The 14,706-nt window shown below is 35.5% G+C and overlaps 1 protein-coding gene across 6 annotated transcripts in view; it reads right to left on the reverse strand.

Moving 5' to 3' along the window:
- LOC138715542 (uncharacterized) overlaps window positions 1–14,706 on the reverse strand; it is a 93,754-nt gene that overhangs the window by 46,795 nt on the left and 32,253 nt on the right. For 3 of the 6 annotated variants that reach the window (XM_069848591.1, XM_069848594.1, XM_069848595.1), the window contains exons 9-10: window positions 8,170–8,507; window positions 4,329–4,473 (exon numbers count right to left, since the gene is read on the reverse strand). In XM_069848591.1, the coding sequence (XP_069704692.1) occupies window positions 4,329–4,473; window positions 8,170–8,351 (327 nt within the window). In that variant the 5' untranslated portion in view covers window positions 8,352–8,507. Of the gene's footprint in view, window positions 1–4,328; window positions 4,474–8,169; window positions 8,508–12,230; window positions 12,417–12,847; window positions 13,467–14,706 lie in introns of those variants that run through there. The other 3 variants (XM_069848592.1, XR_011336400.1, XR_011336399.1) reach the window with 3 other exon arrangements.

Below are 14,706 nucleotides of genomic sequence, written 5' to 3' on the forward strand. Positions count from 1 at the left end.
GACGTGTCACGGAAGCCTGCGAAACCATTCAACATCATCCCGGAGTATTTGAAAGGGTGCGACAGTCCATGATTCGATGAGTGCATGCATGTCTGGAAGCAAGAGGAGGACATTTCGAGCATTGGTTATGAGTTTTGTGTGTTGGCATACTATGAGTGTACCAATGTGTTGAACAGTTCCTAACGGGGAAACAAAGGATTATGGGACATATGTTCATATGAACTTTTTTCCTTCTTTTGGTGTAAGGAACCCATGCCTGAAGTTTGTACACGTATTTTTGATACACCCTGTATATGCAAAATCATTACCAACTGCTGTTGAGTAGTTAGAATAGTATTAACAACAGTTAAAGTTAAGTGTTGGTTATTTTAAACAAAATTATGTTGAAAAAATTAAAAACATCTTGACAAAACATTTAAAATAAACCAGCTGTTAATTTAACATTTGTTAGGCCAAATTAAACATTACTTGGAAAAACTGGCCATAAGAATCATAACCAAAACCCTGCATTATTTAAGGTATAACTAAAAAATTACTTAATATCTCACATTTTTTATTCTGTAGATGAATTCTTGACGTTTCACTGTACTGTGTAAATATTTTAGTACTATTAAATGGTAAACATATTGCATTGTATAATATGTTATTGTTATTAAGGTAGGCCTACCGGTATTAATTCTGTATATATTTCATATCCTGCATACAATTGGAATATATCAGTCCCCTAACTGCCCATTGTGCAATTCAAACCAAGAAATGGATTCGGAACACCTCCATATATGGGCTTCAGTGGCTGGCCATGATAATATCTTTGAAAAATATTGAAGTGCAAGAGGTCAAATGACTTTATTGTCAAACGCAAGGCATTAGAAAACAACAACAACATATATTTCGTATTTGCATTTTTATATGTTAAACGTAAGAATTGGATATGTTAGGCTATATTCTATGCTATAAAGCAACTGTAAGAATATTATGGAAAAAATTAATCTATCTGGCTGCCTGCCTGCCCGTCCATCTGTCTTCACCTTGATCGTCTCGTATTTTCTTTGTTCCTGTATTCCCCATTTTCTCCTTGTATTTTGAGGAAAAAAAGTTACATTTGTTCGTGCAAAATTTTCTCTTTAAAGGACAAAACTAAAATTCTTTCAAACATCTATTATCATAATATACTGCTCTCTTAAACTGACTGAGCATATTGGGAATTCAATCAATAACTTTCCCAAAATCGGCTATGAAAAGTTTCATATAAAACAGTGGATGATAAAATTAATGTGCATTAAATTGTGAATTATTTGAAAGAAACATCATATATTCTGTGTGACAATGTCATAAACTGTGAAGGAACGAAAGTATTTGCATATCATATGAAATATAAATTATCTACATACTGGTATCGAAATAATGGTCTTTATACATTGGGAGGAAAAAACAAAACAAGAAAAATATATATTTTCGCTGCCAAACACTTCACCATTTTATTTCATCACATTCCTCTTAAGACATTCAACTTCTTACGTAGGGTTCCGAAACACTTAACAAGTATGAAAAATACGTTCATTTGTATCCTGGCAGTAATATTAATGCAATTTTAACACACCAAAAAATGTTGTAAAGTGAGTTTTCAGTACATATCATAACAGCTTTAAAGAAACTATTGAAATAATGTCTATAAACTACAAACAAATATTATATGTAGGCTTCAGATAAACTAGGTTTGAAGATTATGGCTATAGAAACAATTGAGACAAGATACACACGTATGGAGTGTTGACAAATTTATACGGATGGATCTCTTATATCATATTCAAAGGTGCAGAAACTGGGATGAATATGTCCTGCCTTTTCATTTTACTATTCTGTCGGAGAATATACAACAAATTTTTAGGTTACTGCTGTTTACATATTCCTTACAAATGGCTTTTAGAGAACCTGGAGGTTCATTGCCGCCCTCACATAAGCATGCCATCGATCTCTATCCTGAGCAAGATTAATCCAGTCTCTACCATCATATCTCACCTCCTTCAAATCCATTTTAATGTTATCCCCCCATCTATGTCTCGGCCTCACCAAAGGTCTTTTTCCCTCTGGTCTCACAACTAACACTCTATATGGATTTCTGTCTATTTACATATATGTTTGCAAAATCTCTTATATAGATTAAATAAATACAGTAACAAATATAAATGTCACTGGGGAGGAAATTAAACGCAGAATAAATATGGGAAATGCCTGTTAATATATTCGGTTGAGAAGTTTTTGTCATATAATCTGCTGTCAAAAATCTGAAAGTTAGAATTTATAAAGAGTTATATTACTGGTTGTTCTGTATGGCTGTGAAACTTGGACTCTCATTTTGAGAGAGGAACACAGATTAAGGGTGTTTGAGAATAAGGTTCTTAGGAAAATATTTGGGGCGAAGAGGGATGAAGTTACAGGAGAATGGAGAAAGTTACACAACGCAGAGCTGCACGCATTGTATTCTTCACCTGACATAATCAGCAACATTAAATCCAGACGTTTGAGATGGGCAGGGCATGTATCACATATGGGCGAATCAGAAATGCATATAGAGTGTTAGTTGGGAGACCGGAGGGAAAAAGACCTTTGGGTAGGCCGAGACGTAGATGGGAAGATAATATTAAAATGGATTTGAGGGAGGTGGGATATGATGATAGAGACTGGGTTAATCTTGCTCAGGATAGGGACCAATGGCGTGATTATGTGAGGGTGGCAATGAACCTCCAGGTTCCTTGAAAGCCAGTAAGTAAGTATGAAAGAGTAAATAAATTCTAATTATCAGATTGAAGGGCAGCCATACAGACTATAATCTTACAACAGATCACGAAAAAGGCTAAAATAGCCTACAAGATTTAAAAAAGATGCGTTATCTAACTAAACTACAGAAAAAAAATAGTTGTTTCCTTCCCATTGTGACATGAAAGAAATGAAACAGTAGACTTTTGGCTAAAAAGAAAACTGAAATTTTACAACAATTCAATAACAATTATTCTGTAAAACAACTAATCAGAAGTAAATTCAGATCTGCCCAAAACAATATAATTCGGATGAAGCAAATGATACAACCTGGAAATTTTGAATAGTTAACCCCGAGATAATCCCTCAAGGGCCTCATAAATCAGGTTGATAACAAGTCATGTCACGATTGTTTGACAAGCCACCTGCACAGGATAGGAATTTCTTATACATCAGCCCGTGTATTGTGTGATGCAAATGAAGAAATGAACGTGAAACATGTCCAGGGATGCAAAGCATTGCTAGAACAAGATAACATCCTACAAATATATTGGAGTGCAAGACAGCGATTGACTTATTGTCAAGTGCCTAGACACTGGACCAACAACAATATATCACCTGTACAATATAAGTACAACATTCGTATTTAAAAATATGTAACATTCAGAAAAGTAAACATTACACTACAACCAGACGAAGCTCATTCTGTAAACCTGCTGCATTCCTATGTGGGCTGTACTTTATAATTTGGGTGCGCAACTTGAATCCATAGCTTGAATAAAATCGATTAGGCACGTTACACATTGGGTGATGCAAGAAACATGATGCATGGCACATGGAGCGTGACACATAACGCCATGTTATTTCATCTAATGAGGCATTCAGTATGGAGTCATCGGATGATGAAGATCTTCTGCTATAGGCAATAATAAAAATGCGAAGATAAAGGCGTAGGTTTTGGATTCATTGGTTGAAAATCGTGGTGCTTGTAATGTTTTATTGGTAGAGTTAGCATAGCATCCAGACAAATTCACAGAATATTACAGAATGTCGAAAGAATTATTTGAAGATGCGACAAATTGTGAATATTCCTAATAGATGGAAAACATGTACGAGCATTACACAAGCACATGGAATTATCACTCTGATTTCTGTTGAAGACTTGGGTAGAAATAGTATTGGTTCTAGGGTTGCCAACTATTTTTGAAGAAAATATGGGAGACTAAGTGGTCTACAATATTTCACCTAAAAAATTGAAAAATTATTCAATTCAGTTAGCGGTACTAAAAACAATTTTATTCTACATTTTGGCAGTTAGGCTTAAATTAAAGTATTTTGAGATATTTTACCTAGCGTAATAGTTTCAAACAAATTGTAAAAATTTCCTACATGAGTAATTGAAGTTGACTGTGATTTGCAGTTCTGATTTGATTAAAGTGTCGCTCTCCTTTTTCGGACATCTGAGGATTGCGAGACTTCATATGTGAGTATAGGTATATATCAATGTTAACAAGCTTGTTAAAATTGGCCATAAAGTAATTTAAATATGTGCTCCTGCATATATGACTTACCAGTATATGTCTAAAATGCAGGTAGTAGGCCATGATAATATAATGAGGAGAGTTTGGCTGGCACCGTGGATTGTGTCCCGCATAGCTCAGTTGGAAAGAGCGGTCAGCACGCAGAGTTGAGAGGTCCTGGGTTCGATTCCCGGTTCTGGAACGAATTTTTCTCAAAATTAATAGGTATCTATAGTAGTCTCGATTATTTAATGAGGATGGCGAGACCTCATATATGAATGTATGTACATATATGTTCACTTACTGTTCATAAAAGAAAACACTCTTTGTATAAGCTTAGCTGCACATTTCAATGCATCTCTGGAACAACAGAATCCATCATATAAATCACCTTCAACTATGTGAAAATTAAATGTTTCAATTAATTTTTACATTATGTAAAAATAAGGTAGAAAAAGGCTCAAAGAGAAGAGAAATGCGGAAGTCGGGAGACTGTTAAAAATTGGATGGTGCTGTATGTTCAAAAATGGGCAAACCAATGTCCATGATGAAGAGAGAAGTGGTCGACCGAGTATCGTGAATGCAGATCTGATTCGTTTGGTTGACGAAAAGGTTAGAGCAAACCGCAGATTTCCCATGTCAGAGCTGAGTGGGGATTTTCCACAGTTTAGTCGTACTCTTCTGTACAAAATGATTACCAAAGATTTGGGCTACTGGAAACTTTCTGCCAGATAGGTGCCTAAACTTCTTTCTGAGAAACAAAAGGCTCAGCAAATGGGAGCAGCACTGTCCTTTCATGAACGTTACAAAAGAGAAGGCGATGCTTTTCTCGATCAGATTGTGACAGGAGATGAGACTTGGGTGTGTATGTGAATGCAGAAACAAAGCTTCAATCAATGCAGTGGGGCCATACTCACTCCCCGAAAAAACCCACAAAGTGTCGTCAAACACTTTCCACGAGGAAACCTATGGCAACTGTGTTCTGGGACAGAAAAGGAATTTTGCTAGTGGAGTTCTTGGAGAGGAATGCCACAATTAACGCTGAGTGTTACTGTAACACACTAACAAACTTGAAAAGGGCCAATCAAAACAAACGTCGTGGCATGTTGAGCTCTGGGGTGATTTTCCTGCATGGCAACGCCCGGCTGCATACAGTGCGTCATAATGCGACCAAACTGCAAGAGTTCAACTTGGAAGTATTGGATCACCCTCCCTATAGCCCAGATTTGGTGCCTAGCGATTACCATCTCTTCATGCATATGAAGACGTGGCTTGGCTCGAAGTGCTTTGACGATGACGAAGAGTTGAAAACCAGCGTCGGAAGTTGGCCGAATTCTACGATTGCGGAATTTCAAAGCTCGTCAAATGCTATGACAAGTGTGTCAATGTGACTGGGAACTGTGTGGAAAAATAAATTAGAGTGTACAATTTCAAACGTATTGTAACCCAATTCTGTAATGTCATTCACAGGTTTGTAAGAAATAAACGGTTACTTTATGAATAGCCCTCGTAGAACAAAGATACATATTAAGTGTTTGCGTAGGCTTCCGCGGCTGGTGTACATGGTGTGTGGATAAGCTTCAGGGCTTCTACCGCGTTGTCTTGGTGTTATTGGCTGACATTTCGACTGCTGTGTTGTGGTCATCTTCAGAGCAGAGCATCCAACAACTGCTCTGAAGATGACCACAACACAGCGGTCGAAACGTCAGCCAATAACACCAAGACAACGCAGTAGAAGCCCTAAAGCTTATCCACACACCAAAGATACATATTGCTTTTTATATAATAACATTCTAGCATCCCCAGAAAGAGTAATTTACATACTCGTGCTCAGAGGGCATTCCACATAACGTTAAGATATTTTATTAAATACTGTAACAGAGTAAAAAGTAAAAAAAGAAAAAAGAACAAGAAAAAACATATCACAATAATTTAACTTTAAATTTTCTCTCTAAACAGCAATTTTTAATTTAATTTTTTAAATAAGGAGCATTAGTAAATTGTATATTTGAGAATTTAGCTATTAAGGTATGTTATAAAGCCTTGGACCGAAGTTGCTACTGTGATTATATGCTACAGCTATGATACATTTAGGTTCTGTTAAGCATAATATATGTTTTCTGATCTTTTGGTTTTATATTTGTCAGTGATGTCAAAGCAAGCGCATTTTTCTGACCTTGACGTCATGCACAGGCATCAAGCGCTAAGTATGGAAAGAGGAAGGATTGTGTACATAAGCAAGCAGCCTGTAGGATTAAGAAAACAGTGGTGCACAAACTTCAAACAGAACGTGACATTTTATGTCGTTATTTTTATATGGCTTCTTTCTGTTTGATATTATCTACATTGTCTGTAAAACAAAAGTACTATTACCAATTTCTTAATATTGCAGTTGTGTTTTAAATGTTAATAACATAATAAAGAGATAAGAAGGAATATTCACATAAATTCCATAGTAGTACAACTATCCTGTACTAAATGGATGAAACACATCATTCATAAAGAAAGTGATATCCCAAAAAAAGAGATTGGGTATGACATGACAAGTGTAATTCATTAAGTGTAACTAATATTCCATAACAAAACTCTTATCGCATTATGCTTTTAAGGTGCTATTGGTGAGCAACTTCCTATCATCAGAATATTAAATTATTTTCTCGAAATGTGCTGAAGCTATAGAGCTGACATTTTTACAACACATGGGGACGCATCTTTTGCTTATGATGTAACAGTAGTTGCTCTGTTAATAATTCATTTCCATGCGAATATTTTCAAAACTTTCAATACACTATCTTCAGTAATATGCATTTACGGTATATTAAATTAACGAAAACATTCTGTAAGGCTACTAAATAAATAGGCCTATATCTGAAAATTTCACTTTTCTATAAAGAAAGTTGAGAAAATATTTCTTTTGAACAATCAAACTTGTGAAAAATGATCTTTGAAATTAAAACTTACATGCTTATAATGCACTTATACTTCCAGACAAATCTAAAAATTAACATGGATACAGTTTTAATAAGTTCTCTTCCCTTTATCTATTGAATCAGTGCTGGCCATCCCTGAACATAGCTCGACCAAGCGGCATATACGACCTCTTTCTTCTGTCTCTTTCCTTTCAGCTGTAAAGTGCTCAGGGTCTCCTGAGCTCTAAAGCGCGCGCTTGCTCCTGTGGGCATCAATTGACATCACTGATTGATGTGAATATAAATTAAATATATTTCGGTTTTTATGTACGAAATTCAATAATACATTGTTATAAATTTGATGGAAGTCAAATATTTTAAATCCTGAATACAACAGTTCTGAAGGGTAATCAAGAGTTTATTAAGGCATAATTGTATTATTCTTTTTTGTAGCAGAGTTATTGGCATGAGGGAGGTACTATTAGCACTATATTAACTTCGCACTTTCTTAAATATCAACCATAGTACACCAACTATTTACTTTTCTTACACATACTGCTACCACCACCACCACCACCACCACCACTAAAAATTTTCATCAACACTTCAACCATTAATGCTTCATTATACTACTCAGATTGTTCTCTGCAATTTGTTTAGTTGGTTATTTAACGACCCTGTATTAACTACTAGGATATTTGGCATTGATTGTATTGGTAATAGCATGATGGTATTTGGCAAGATGAGGCCGAGAGTTCACCATAGATTACCTGACATTCGCATTCGTCTTATGGTTGGAGAAAACCTCGGAAAAAACTATCAGTAATGAGCATAAGCTGGAATCTAACCCATGCCCAAGTGCAACTTTGGATCAGCAGGATCCTTGTCCTTGTAAGCTTTTTATTTGTTATACACATTAATGGTAACATTTTCACAATTCACTTTTTTGCTTTAAAAAGCTAACAATTATTGTGTCTACTTACTGATTGATGTCCACATTTTTCTTCAGTGATACCGTACACCGCAGCATAGAATAATGAATCCACAGAGAACTTGATTTCTTCTTTTCACTTTTCATTGAAAAATATTCCAGCATAAACTTTTCAGAAATATTCTCTACTTTTTTTTTTACACCACTCTTCAAACTTCTTATATTCCTCTTCATACCTCTGTCACGATTTTGTTGGAATTAATAAATCAGTACAGCTGTTAATGCAATACCATTGACACTTATATTTATAAATAGTCATGGTGACAGTACCGACAATAATAACATTCTTCAAATGTTTCTTGTACATGGCCCTCTATATGAATCGATCACCTACAAAGCAAATGTATATAGCTTTCAATAAAAATTTTACATTTAGACAATATTCAATTTTACATTTTTTTTTTATCAAAGCGGATGAAACTTTGTACGATACACATGTCGTAACTTCATATTACAATAGTAGACTGGTTATCAAACTCGACCTGCAGCCTTGTTTGGTTTGTTTTTGTGCATTTATAATCGTTAGTTGAGTGTTTAGTTTTGTGTTGTGGGTTTATATTCGTTTGTTGAGTGTTCCATTTACACAGAAACATTTACATAGACCTAAAAATAGTGAAATAAGTATAGTTGTAGTGTTCAGTTTATTTATAGTTGTTATATTTAGTTGGATAAGTTGTAAATTATGCCTAAGAAGAAAAGTATTAGATCTGTACTTAGTTCTGCTCTGAATGAAAGAAGATGGGGTCCTAAAACAGTGAAACAAATTGAGAAAAAATTCTCGTTTTTCATGAAATTGTTCAAAGTGACCACCAACAGCATCCAAACACTATTGATGCCGCCGAACTGCTCCACAAACTAAGTTCTGTAATGTGTCCAGTGTCATAGCTGCACATGACGTTAAATTTTGATTTGTTCTCGTAGCACATCCAGTGTACCTGGAGTTTCCCAATAAACAACATCCTTTAGAGTCCCCCATATGTAGAAATTGGTGTTAGGTCTGGGGACTGTGCTGGGTACTCGACAGCACCTCTTCGACCTATCCATTAAGCTACAATTTCCCCGAAAATGAGAATTTTATCTGAATTTGTTCTAAAGTTATTTATAAACAAACAGTGTATACTTTTTTTGGGCTAATCTGTATTTTAAGTCATGTTATGTTACATTAAAATTAAATTTCAAATGAAAATTCTGAAGAAATTTTAAGAAAACAGTAATAATAAATCTTGGTCAGTATTACTTACTGAAAAAGAATATATAAGGTATCTGATTCTTCTCGACATGATTCAGTAGCAAAATTTCGGATGCTAACTGGTCACCACCCTGTTTAAAATTGAAATTTTTGGTTCACCAAAATGCATCCTGTGTAACCTAGAAGACTCTTTGATGAATCAAGAACATTTACGAAAATGTCCAGCTTTGGCATCAGATGTTTTGGATTCGGACTCTAAATTATACTACAAAGCTAGAAGGCGAATGGAGAACTTCCAAGTGCCTGGGCAATAGATACTGCTGCTGCTACTATGTTACATTAAATCAAGTTTTATTTAATTTCCATTTCGACATGCACAAAACACAGTTCTGAATTCATTTATGCTTTAGATTGCATTAATGCAATTTCCCCAAAGTATCATTTGTCTCTACTTGGTAATGCATAAACAACGTCACATTACAAAAATTCTGCTAACAAGTTTGGAGTTAGACCTTCTATATAACCTTAAATTATATGTGTTTTTTAGGTTTTCACGGTGAATGTGATTTGGATATTGCACTATGTCCTGGAGCTAACATTTCTAAAGTTTCGAAACTACATACAGGTTCCATGATCAGGGCAGAGAGCCTAGGTAAGACCAGACAGTTCACCTACTCTGCTGGGCATGTAGCGCCTGGCTGTTCCACATGCTGAGCTCAAATGACAAATTCTGAGGGAAATATCTGTCAGTGACTAAGCTCTTAAGAGGCTTTTGAGGCGCATATACCGGTACATACATATTCTTATATGAGGTCTCACCATCCTCATTTTATAATCAATGAATCGATTCCAGGTGTTGGAACGAATTTTTCTCATATTAATAGATATTTGCAGTATGGCTATTTATAGCCATTGATTATTCAATGAGGATGGTGAGACATCATATAAGAATATATATGTATATATCAATGTTAACAGTAACTCATGAACTGTTGTTGAAAATGACCATGAAGTCATTTAAATATGTGCTCCTGAATACATGGCTTGAATGTCTTAAATGCAGGTAGTAGGCTATTGATAATACAATGAGAGGAGTTCGGCCGGCACCATGGATCATGTCCCGGTGTGGGTCAGATGGAAAGAGCATTCAGCGCGCACAGCTGAGAGGACTAACTACATGAACGAACACAAACTATTCGACAAGTATCAGTCAGGTTTCAGAGCTGGACACAACACAAGCACTGCTCTACTTAAAGTGACAGAAGACATTCGTGAAGCAATCGACTCTAATAAAGTAACAATACTAACACTTCTTGACCTTAGCAAAGCTTTCAACTCTGTAAATTTCGACCTGCTCACCCATAAATTGAGAAATCTGCATTTGTCAGAGACTGCTGTGAGTTGGTTCGAATCCTACTTATGGGAAAGACAACAATGTGTTGTATCCGGGAATCGAAGCTCTTCCTGGTTTAACATAACATCAGGTATACCACAGGGTTCGGTACTCGGACCATTGTTGTTCACGATATATGTCAGTGATATTACATCTCATGTAAGGCATTGTAACTATCACTTGTATGCTGACGACCTTCAATGCTACATCTCTTCCCGCTTAGATCGAATAAATGACGCTATAGATAAATTGAACAAAGACATTGACTCGATTGTGACATGGACAAAGAAATTCCATCTTAATATCAATCCTGGAAAGACACAAGCAATCATATTAGGACACAAACGGCAAACCGACGCTGTAAAGCACCTCGACATTTCCCCCGTTAAAGTAAGTACAGTGCATATCCCTTTCAGTTCTTTGGTAAAAAATCTTGGCATTCACATGGATAATAATCTCAACTGGGACATGCAAATCATAGAAACCTGCAGAAAAGTATATTCTATTATTCATGTGCTAAAAAGGATAAATGTTCATCTTCCCTCTTGCTTAAAAAAGTCCCTTGTGCAGACCCTTGTATTTCCCCATTTTGACTATGCTGACATTTTACTGACTGACCTTTCCAGCGACAACAAAATGAAACTTCAACGTGCTCATAATTTGTGTGTACGTTTTGTAAGCAATGTTCGTAAATATGATCATATTACCCCATCCCTGGAAGCAATAGGTTAGCTTAAACTAGATAAGAAAAGAAATTTACATTCACTTCTCTTTCTCTTCGAAATCTTGAACTCTTCTATTCCTTCGTACCTGTCGTCTCGCTTCACTTACCTTTCTTCCCACCACAATCTGAACACACGCTCTCGCCATGAAACAATACTAACAATACCATCCCATCGCACCTCCTCATACTCATCCTCTTTCACAATAGCCCTGCCAAGACTCTGGAATTCGTTACCTGCTAGCATCAGGGACTGTCGAAATAAAATTCAATTCAAACGCAAACTTACTAGGCACTTGGTCAGTAATTGAGACTCGTTCAGACATGGTTTCTTGTAAATAGTTCTTTTAATCTACCACAAAATATCTCAATATCCGGTAATTTCATCACTATAGAATTTTGTTATTGTAGGTTTAATTTGTAATTTAGTAAATACAAAAATATTCTTTGTTCTTAACTTCTATGATAAAATGTCTAGCTTTCATTAATCAGGTATTCTTGTCGTACTTTAATTTTTATTGTAATTGTCATTGTAAATTTAATATTAATTGTAATCTTATTGTTCATGTTATAGTTGTAATCCCCTGGTAGAGGGGCAGAGAAGGCCTGATGGCCTTATCTCTACCAGGTTAAATAAATAAATCTAATCTAATCTAATCTAATTTTTTCTCAAATTAATAGATTTTGAGGCTTAGCAGACCCAAAAAAATTGAATTATACCTAGTAACAATAGATCTATAGGTTTGCAATAATGATGTATCGTAACACTTGGTTTTCACTCACATCCTTCACTGTTGACAGTCATTCCAGGATGCAGAGTTTGGTGCGAGACTTGTGGCATCTCAGTATGAAACAAGTCTAGCCTTCCACCACAATAATATGTCGCGCTATATTGGTGTTCTGGGGGTGATGATGGTCGCCTTCTCGTGGTGCCCCCTGAATTATGTTTAATGAACATAGAAAAAAACGACCATCCAATATGCTCAAATGACAAATACAATCCAAAGTAAAATATTCCGCAGGTAAAAAAGTCCCCTCATTCGGATCTCCAGACAGGGACTATTTTAGCATCACATAACAAGACAAAACACAATATAATTCTACCTCAGCTGAAGTCTTACAGTGGAATGCTGGAGGCCTTAATCAAGCCAAGAATACTGAAATACATAAAATTAGAACAGATAAAGACATTGATATGTTTGCAATAATGGAAGCCAATGTTAAAGCTGAACAATTACAGTTCTTTGTTTTCAAGAACTACAATACATTTCTGGTTCATTTGCGAAATTTGTATGACAAATGGACGATTGAGAACGTCAAAATTAAAGTATTATTTAGTGCATATTCTGCATGTATTAATATAGTGCAATGTCTCTGTCATAGTAATCAGCCACTGTATGGGTACACTCACCTTGCTTTACAGCATTCTCTACAAGTATCAATGAATCTTTGATGGCACGACGAAATGTCAGGTGTGTTACAGGACAAGACAATGGATCTTTATAGAAATAGAATTCCTTTATTTTTATATCAGTAATTATTTAAACAATGCATAGTTCTTAGAATAGTAACAGAACTAACTTCAGATCAAAAATGAACAATTAGTATATTAAATATCTTAATATCAAATCTTTTACCTAATATAAAATAATAACTTGTTCAGTAACTAACAGAAACCATTCTTTCAGTAACAATTATCATAGTAGATTGCCTTTAAGGCGAAGATATTTGAGCTTTAGTTTCTTTAAAGATAGACAATTAGAAATAATTAAGGCTCTGTTTTGAATTATGTAACAGACATGACATGGAGTAAGAGATCTGACAGGTAACAGACATGACAAAGCAAACATAAGCATGTGTGAACCTTTTTTTTTTTTGCTTAAAATCTCCAAAATAGCAACTTAGGTACTGCACACGTGTACTATTATGTCCTCTTGATCTTGACTTTATATCTTGTTATTTGTGGAAAACACAACACTAACAGATCTGAAATAGTAAAAATGCATGTTTAGACTAAAACACAAAGCAAGAGTATGACACACAAACTCGCCAAATCAAAATGGGTGAACATAGCTTGATTGTACTAATCAAGATGGTTTTTGTGCATCATCTTGGCTTGTGCTGACACCTGTGGGATTTATTTTTCAACTGTGTACCCATAGGAACAGAATGGTGTAACAGAGGTGACTGATTTACTGGATTAGAGTAATTATGCAATCATATACAGTGAAACCTCTCATTTACACACATCGAAGAGACGTAACAATCTGTCCGCATTTAGGAGGTGTCCTTTATTGGGAGGGAGGCTCCCCAATGTAACAGTAAATTTATAATAACTTATACATTACAGTATGTATTTCTTCATGCTTTAAATGAAATGTATTACTGTAGTTTAATTCTAAATATAGTATACTACAGTAAATTCTTTGCAACTTTGAACTATAGCAGATAAGACTGAAAAAGGAAAATACAGTACTATGCCATGCAATTTTATTCTAGGTCTACAGTTATGCAGTACTGTAATTTACTGTTTTCAACTTAACCATTACGTTCAGGTGCCATGTCTCTCGAAACAGAACAACTGATTGAAGTGAAGAAAATAATCCTACTAGCCCTATTGTGTGTCGAATACAATTTCACCTTGGACCCATCAGACAGGTTAAATTTTATGACTTTGTTTATCCACCCATTTCCAGGCAACAAGGGGTAGCCGGTTGGGCTAGTGGTAGCCTACGAGACCCTTATTGTCTTCTTTCATGGTAAGGAATTTCTGTACAGTTCTCAAAGCTAAATTTTCCATTTTTGTAACACATTAGATTTTGAAATCCAAGATCTGTCTGCAGTCAGGAGGTAAAGCAAGCTTTAGGACTGTGAAACAGCTGTCCGTGTCCGTGTCTGAGAGTGTCCGTAAAAGAGAGTTAAACTGATCATTATTTCTATATTATTTCAGTTGGGACATAAAAATCTGTCCGTATATGAGGAGTGTCCTAACTTGGAGGCGTCCGTAAGGAGAGGTTTCACTGTATAAGGAAATATAAAGGACATAAATGAAGAAGTTTTGATAATATTAAATGTTTATAATTGATTAAATGCCGATCTTACTCATGTTAATTGTGTAAGCATGTGCGGCTTACAGCTGTTTCGGTGCTTCTTCACATCATCCTCAGAGCCTACTAGATCTCGGCGTCATCTCAAACTTCGCTGTCTGTTGTGTGGCTGCGTTTGA

Source organism: Periplaneta americana, chromosome 15 (genome assembly GCF_040183065.1).
Source record: "Periplaneta americana isolate PAMFEO1 chromosome 15, P.americana_PAMFEO1_priV1, whole genome shotgun sequence".
NCBI classification, from domain to species: domain Eukaryota; kingdom Metazoa; phylum Arthropoda; class Insecta; order Blattodea; family Blattidae; genus Periplaneta; species Periplaneta americana.